Source organism: Aspergillus fischeri, genomic scaffold (genome assembly GCF_000149645.3).
Source record: "Aspergillus fischeri NRRL 181 1099437636222 genomic scaffold, whole genome shotgun sequence".
Taxonomy (NCBI): domain Eukaryota; kingdom Fungi; phylum Ascomycota; class Eurotiomycetes; order Eurotiales; family Aspergillaceae; genus Aspergillus; species Aspergillus fischeri.
This window is the reverse complement of record NW_001509780.1, coordinates 1-7,505: the sequence shown is the minus strand read 5'-3', so window position 1 is coordinate 7,505 and position 7,505 is coordinate 1. Positions and strand designations below refer to the sequence as shown.

Genomic DNA, 7,505 nt, shown 5'->3' with positions numbered 1-7,505 from the left:
TGAAATACAGGCCAAAGCTCGTGTCCACCAAGATCAAACTCATGAATACCTGGGCATAGCAGGCTCCCCGGTCTTAATAGAACAGGCTCAATTACTCACCTTCGGATCCAAAATTACCGCGAGACTCAAATACCAAAGTATCGCCTCCATACAGACAGTCTCGGGGACAGGCGCCAACCACATGGCCGCCCAGTTCCTATCCCAGCATCTGCGCCCGGCCCGGGTCTTTATTCCGTCGCCAACATGGATCAACCACAGAACCATCTGGGCGATGGCTGAGGTGCAGGTTCACGATTATCCGTACTATGCACCACAGACGCGAGCCGTTGATCTGGCAGGCATGCTCGCTGTGCTGGAGAACACCGCTGAGGCCCGCGACGTGGTGATTTTGCAGGCGTGCGCGCATAACCCGACAGGGGTGGACCTCTCGCAGGCACAGTGGGCGCGAATGATGGATGTCGTGAAGCGGAAGAAGCTGTTTGTGGTTTTTGATATTGCCTACCAGGGCTTTGCCACCGGCGACATTGACGGCGATGCGTGGTCAGTGCGCTATTTTGTCGAGCAGCTGATTCTGAATGGCCCGCCGGAGCACCCTGGTCTGTGCGTAGCCCAGTCCTTCTCCAAAAACTTTGGGCTGTACGGCGAGCGCGTGGGCGCTCTTCATCTTGTCGTACCCCAGCATCTCTCGGCGCAGGGCGCCCGCTCGAAACTAGTCGCCCTCGCCCGCGCCGAGTATTCCAATCCGTCGCGCTTCGGGGCCAGTCTAGTGGAGACGGTCCTAGCGGATGCAACACTGCGGGCACAATGGGAGCGGGACTTGGAGACTATGAGCTCGAGGATAAAGACTATGCGGCGCGAGCTCCGAAAGAAACTAGAAGAGAACGGGGCCCGGGGGGATTGGTCGTTTATCGAGAGTCAGATTGGTATGTTTAGCTATCTTAGCATAGATCGAGACCAGGTTGATCGCCTGAAGAGGGAGTTCCACATTTATCTCCTGCCCTCGGGCCGGGCGAGTATCTGTGGGTTGAATAGGAAGAACATTGACTATGTGGCAATGGCAATCGCGCAGGTCCTTGGGTCGGGCCACAAACAGTCGCGACCGAGTTAGGTTGGGGAGAAAGGATGGATAATGACATATAGTTCTTTCGGTAGAAATCGTGACATTGTCTGGAGTTTGAGAGAAAGTGACTGAATTGTACATGCTAAACTCACAGCATCGATCCCAGCTCTTGCTTATATCCAAAGATGTACGCGGTTAGTACTTTAGTTTATCAAATAGGAAAATGTAAGACGAGCTCGCCAGCCTTACTAGAATGAGACCGCCCTCTTTCTCTTCCGCACCAAACTGAAGATGGATGATGAAAGTGTCCTTGGGTCGCCAATAGCTTCTGGATGCAGAAACCTTTCTACCATACAATCCACACTAGGATCATGCCAACGTGGTCATATTCCTGGTGGTCCTCAGTCCTTTCCATAGACCCCGGAAAAGGAAAGTTCCATGTTTAGGCCACCTGCAGAGGTTGAGGAATTCGCTGATCGCTGGGATTGAGAAGGGATTGTGGGGAGGTGAGGTTGGGGTGGGGGCTATGTTGCAATATTCTTTTCTTCTGGATAGGCTGGGGAAACATGCGCAACATATCCAAATCGGCATATCCACAAATTAGACAGTACTCGCAGTGTAGGTTGGGATAAGTATCACTGTATAGGGTCATATTACAGACTACAAGATAGATTGCAAAGAAAAGGTACTACTCGGAGTATTATCCGAGAGTGCTTGGCTAGGTTATTATAGCTAGGAAATGTCGGGGCATAGCCAAACCACAACAGACAGCTCGGTTCAGAGGAAAGTTGATTGTTACAGCATTACTGGTGGATACAAGGAAGCTGTACTGTATATACAAAGTGAAGCCTAGGTTGGTTTTCGGTCCACCTCTTACTGTACGTACAGAAAGCAGAAAGTGCAGGAGATGTTTCTATGTTGCATCGGACAGTAATCTCCTGCGGGAAAAGGCATTGTCCCTCTACTCAAACCAGAATTTGTTTCGACGCTTAAGGCTCCCCGGCGGCAGCTGTCGGCGAAAAGGTTGTCCAAGTAAAATGCCTGCATTCCACCATGAAGCTTCCCCGGGTAGTAGTAAATACGTTGTCGGCGTTCAAGGCTGGTCATATATTCAGCCTCTTTGCCAAGGTCAACCGTCCGGATAATCAGCTGTAACCACCCATCAGGGCTTTCTTCAGTATATCACCCGGGAGACACTTGGACGAGACACACGTAACATTAGTGACATCCGCCTGATATATAGATGATCCAAACTGTACCTTTCTGGAACTGCTCTCTTCCACATTCGCAAGTGGAGAGTGGAGCGCGCTCCTGTGGTAAGCTGCCGTTTAGCAGTGCTTCTGAGCAGCCTGTAACTGGCTCCATAGTGCTGTCGTCAGAAAGGCGCGCATCGTTCCGAGACGATCTTTTCGCAGAAGGGACTCTCTCTAGACTTTCTCAATGCCAGTCATAAGTCTGCTCGAAGACACCAAGGCACTTAGTCTTACGACTTATATACCCCGTCCTGCAATAGATCGGCTAGGCATTGTATGGATCTACGAAATTCCAGTCAGTCGCAGGAGCTGTATTAAGGTGTCCATCTTCTTTCCGCCCATGATTCCTGGTTCGTTCAAGGCTTTCCTAGCGCACATCAGTAGGAGTATTTTTGAATGTCTGGGTTGAACGCCTGGCATAAAGAATCAACGTTTCTACACGGGCTGGAAGTAGAATTGTGGGCCCAGGTGACTAGAGCCGGATTGGCACCTTTCCAAGAAGCTCTAGAGCGCAGCGAAACATTGGACGAGTCCTTTGCGAACGTTGTCACAGATATCATCGACTTTTCCACCTACTTGCACCGTTTCATGATAGTAATACCTTGCAGTGTTTACCACATCTTTCTCTGTCGCCTCAGTGAGAAGTTTACCTTCCTCACCTCGCTTTGGATACTGCTCCAAGTCTTTGATGACGAGCCGCGCATTAGTCTTGTCCCCTTCACGGTGGGCTTTCCAGCAGGTTGTGGCTCTGCCAGCAACATATGGGACCCGCTTGACGAATCCGTCGAACATAAGACGCTCCGGCTGTCCGTTGCGTGTAATGTTGATGGATTTCCTCCAATCCGATGTGCACATGATGGTGGGGTCATATCCTAACTGTGTATCATTCATCAGAAGAAATCCCAGCATGGCTGAGACAAACCGGAGCCCATCCTCATGGATATTGAAGGGAGACGACGCGACGGCTCCCGCGCGATCAAACTCCCACAGTCGCGTAATTGACCCACACAGAGTAAAGCCCAGGGCAAATCGCTGAGTGTCTTGGGTAGTGAGAACCTCTCTTGCATAGCGTCCCAGATCTCGCCACGTTTTTGGGTTACTCTTCAGCACCCCTTGGAACCAGAATCTGCGACTAATGAGATTTTGGACCTGTCACGTGCGAATCGCAAACGATGCCGATATCCAGCTTGCAGTCAGCGGCAGACCCTGCCAACGGTCGATGAGGCTGTGCCAAAACCGTACGCTGAGATGTTTCGGTAAATTCTTCTTCAGCGGCCATGTCCCGAAGATTGTGGACCCAACTAGAAAGCCAATCTAAGACTTCCCTCCCCCTGGTACTCTGAGGCCAATCTCGGCATCCAGTTTCATTGACAAGGGGTTATTTTGTCTCCTGGCACCTTCGAGATATAGTCGATCCTGCTTCTTCCAGCCCTTCGATGCCCCCGAAGTATGCATCATAGAAGCCCTGCACACCGACGTAGATTCACCCAAGTTCTTCTATTAGCACGGCGTCTATGTGATTTCGCTGTTCGGAGGAATTCACAAAGCTACTCGTGGTATGGAGAAATGGCGCTTGGTCAAGAATGGAGGAGTGGACTCGACAAGAAGAGCAACGATCTTAATCCAAATGCCTTCATCTGACTCTTCATTAATAAGGGAAGTAAGCAGTAGTATTAGGCGCTCGGTTTCGAAGTTTACCAGCTACTAAAGAAGTCCAGATATCTGCTGGTGAACTAGTCATCGATCATGGGGACTTCCATGTGCTGGAGCGCCAGCTCGATACGATATTCAAAGTCGCAAAGCACTTCAATGCAGTCCTCCTCTTGGACGAGGCAGAGCGTTCATGGAACAGCGTACCTCCTATCTTGATGCGCATAACCGCCTTCTGACCGTTTTTCTTCGGAAACCGGAATACTATGCGGGCATTCTTTTCCTTATTTCGAACCGGGCCATTGAGTTTGATGACGCGATTCTGAGCCGCATCCATCTTAAAATCAAACATGAGGACCTGGCTACCGAAAGTCGCCGAGAGATCTGGGCCCATTTCCTCTCCAGAACCCATACCCCTGGGGGGCCTAGCATTATCAAAGGCGATGACCTCCGGCGCATAGAGTCCCTTGATTCAAAAGGACGAGAGGTAATGTACCGTTTAACGCAGATAAATACGTCTACTAACGGCATGGACCAGATCAGGAACCTAACTTCCATTGCACATGCACTGGCTACGGTCGATGGCGAACGGATGAGCTATAATCACCTGGAAATTGCGGCAAAAGTCGAACGAGAAATTCCTTGAAGGAATTCAGCAGGCCAGAGCATCTCGAGAGCATGTACACCTGATATGCTAGCAATGGCGCCCAACAGCGAACTTTTGAATACGCCGAGCAGAAAACAGCCCAGGCTACGCAGGACACTGTATGTCCACGGAGGTTGAGTTCTCTGCGCCCTGCCGCCTCTGATGTTTATCCTTTGACCATCCAAAATGAGCTCACCTAGCCTGACATCCAATATGCTGCCAGCCGAGGCGTTGCTCGAATCGTTCATCCCCGGCTACAGATTCTTGGCTGAGCTTGTCTCTTTCTATTTCCGTATTGGATATTATAAAAACACCCTTTAATTAAAGGCAACCATGAGACCCTTGTATGCAGATGCACAGACGATGCGCCAGCTATTCCCGAAATGGAAGAGCTTCGCGAGGCTGAGCAGCGCAAAGCTGAAGCAAAACTGAGGGGTAGCAGCGGGGCATCCCACGACAAGGACAAAAACGCACTTTTTTCCCCTTCCCAAAGACTGCGAGGCTCGCTCATCACCATGGCTGTGTTTACAGATAAATCTTCTGACGACAAACTCTCTTCACTCTGGCATGCTGCCTGCGACGACTATGCCGCGGAGACCGGGATTCCGTTAACTGACGTTGAGCTCCCCGCGCTCCGCGGTCCTGAAGACCTCTCTCGCCAGCTGGAATCGGAGAAGGACAATTTCGAAGACTTTCGAATGAAGAGACGACCCCTTTTGCACGCAATGCAGACTGTTCTAGCACCATTCGAGAACTGGGGCGATCTCATCGCGGGCGTTGCTTCTGCGGCGTTCCCCCCGGCGTCCTCCATCATGGGGGCCATGTTAATTCTTGTGCGCGGCGCACGGAAAGTCAGTGAGGCCTTTGATATGATCACGGAGTTGTTTCGTAAACTCGGCCATTTTGCGCTGCGGCTGGATTCGTACAAGGGGGTTCCGCTTAGTGAGGGGATGAAGACGATCATTGTGAAGGTGTTGGTGAATTTTTTAAGGGTTTGTGCGGCGTCGCAGAAGGTGGTGAATCCGGGGTCGCTGCGGGCGAGGCTTTCGAAGTGGGCGAAGAATATACTTATCGAGGATACATCGGTTAATTCTCTGCTGGGTGAGCTGGAGGAGTTGACGAGTCAGGAGCATATGATGGTGTCGGCTCACGGGCTCAAAATAACTCATCAGGCACTAAGAAACACGGAGAAGTTGCTTGAGAGAGACGACCGCAGGAAGGACCGGGAGGAACTAGAGAGGGTGAAGGAAGCCCTGGATCCTGTGTCTGCGTCGAGCCAGGTTTTCTATTCCATCAACGAGAATCGCATACCGGGGTCGGGGAGCTGCATAGACAACACGCTTCGGACTTGGTGGGAAGGAACAGCGCCTCTCCTTTGGCTTCATGGGGGTCCTGGGGTGGGTAAGTCCCATATCGCGTCAAAAATCATCACCCAGCTTTCGAACGGAGAGCTCTCTGACACCGCTGCTCCCGTGGTCGCCTTTTTCTTCTGCAGGAACAACGATGTCGACCTACGCTCTCTCAATAAAGGTCTGCGCACCCTGGCATGGCAAGTTGCCACACAGCGATCGAGCTTCGCAACGCATGTGGAGGAGTTCTGCCTGAAGGAAGACCCAGGAAATACCTATGCCGTGTGGAGGAAGCTCTTGCTTAAGTACTTCACCCAGGTTCCTTCACACGCCACGTGTTTTGTCATTGATGGCCTTGTTGAAGCTGAACCGGAGGAACAAGAAGTCTTTTGCAGCCTAATGGGGAAGGCTTTGTTAGAAGAAGATGATACGGACAAAAGACCACCCTTGCGGATTATAATTCTGAGTAGGGACTCGGTGCGCGGCCTGCTCGAGGAGCACTCCCTCGGCTGGATTCCGGATATTGAAATTGGGAACGACGAGAACAAGGACGATCTTCACGACTACGTCTATCAGAAATTAAAAAAGTCTAAATTGTTTCGAGGCTGTCCGGACTTCCAAGAGGACATCGTCAAGGAGATCAGCCAGGAAGCCGAAGGCCTCTGGGAATGGGCTAATCTCGTCATCAAATCTGTCCTGCGCTGCCGGACCAAGGAGCAGATCCGAAAGGTGGTCAGGACCATGCCGCGTGGAATCAGCGCAATGCTGAGTCAAGAACTGCAGCGGCTCAGTAAGGAGTTGTCGGTATTGGATGAAGCGGATGGTGGCGAGAAATCAGCCGGGGAAACAGTCACAACTCAGATTGACCAGCTCAATATCGTGCTCTCCTTCATGGCTTTGGCGCAAAAGCCACTGACGGTGCAGCAGCTCCATAACATTTTAGAGATCATGTTGAAAGAGGAGGTCTTGAATCTTGAGGATGATATTCGTAACTTATACTCATCCCTTTTTCTGATCCGGGCTAGCAAGGACGAACGCGACTTTGAAGAAGACTTTGTGATACTTAGACATAGCTCCTTTTACGAATTCTTCAGGACATCTCAGGAGTCTGGGCCCATCCATGTCAATGTCGATCAAACCGAGGCTAACTTCCTATACGTCCTTCTCCACGCTCTCCGAGACAGACACAAGCCCGATTTCTCCAGAGTCGTGAGACAAAGGTTCATCAGATCTTATGCTGAGAAATTCCTGCCATCGCATCTAACGCGTGCAAATCCCGAAAAGGCTGGGAATCGACAAGAAGAAATCTCAACCCTGTTTGAGGATTTGTTCAGCAAGAAAGAATACCAAGGCTGGTTGGTTCAGGTAGTACAAATGAGGGACTATGCCAAATATTGCGATTACCCAACATCAGAAGTCTCCGACCTCGGCTTGTTCTGGTTGGATACTAGAGACCGGGACGTTGCGAACAGAAGAGCAGAACTAGTCATCAATTGGCTTGTCCCAGATACGAAACAGACTTTTGTAGATAATGCCCGCTTTCGGAA

General features: G+C 50.9%; 3 protein-coding genes across 3 annotated transcripts; 2 read left to right on the top strand and 1 right to left on the bottom strand.

Annotated features, from left to right (window-relative positions):
* On the top strand, window positions 1-1,108 carry NFIA_043390 (aspartate aminotransferase; the record flags this gene model as incomplete). Its single annotated transcript, XM_001267660.1, has 1 exon — window positions 1-1,108. A coding segment is annotated over one exon (1,108 nt), but the record flags the coding sequence as incomplete, so codon positions are not given.
* A 1,709-nt stretch (window positions 1,109-2,817) lies between these two features.
* NFIA_043380 (uncharacterized protein) lies at window positions 2,818-4,375 on the bottom strand (the record flags this gene model as incomplete). Its single annotated transcript, XM_001267659.1, has 3 exons — window positions 2,818-3,439; window positions 3,857-3,956; window positions 4,171-4,375. The coding sequence occupies 3 exons, from the start codon at window positions 4,373-4,375 to the stop codon at window positions 2,818-2,820; spliced, it is 927 nt and encodes a 308-aa protein (XP_001267660.1).
* A 617-nt stretch (window positions 4,376-4,992) lies between these two features.
* On the top strand, window positions 4,993-7,444 carry NFIA_043370 (uncharacterized protein; the record flags this gene model as incomplete). Its single annotated transcript, XM_001267658.1, has 2 exons — window positions 4,993-7,323; window positions 7,373-7,444. 2 exons carry the CDS (start codon window positions 4,993-4,995, stop codon window positions 7,442-7,444), a joined length of 2,403 nt encoding a protein of 800 aa, XP_001267659.1.
* Between the last annotated feature and the right edge of the window lie 61 nt (window positions 7,445-7,505).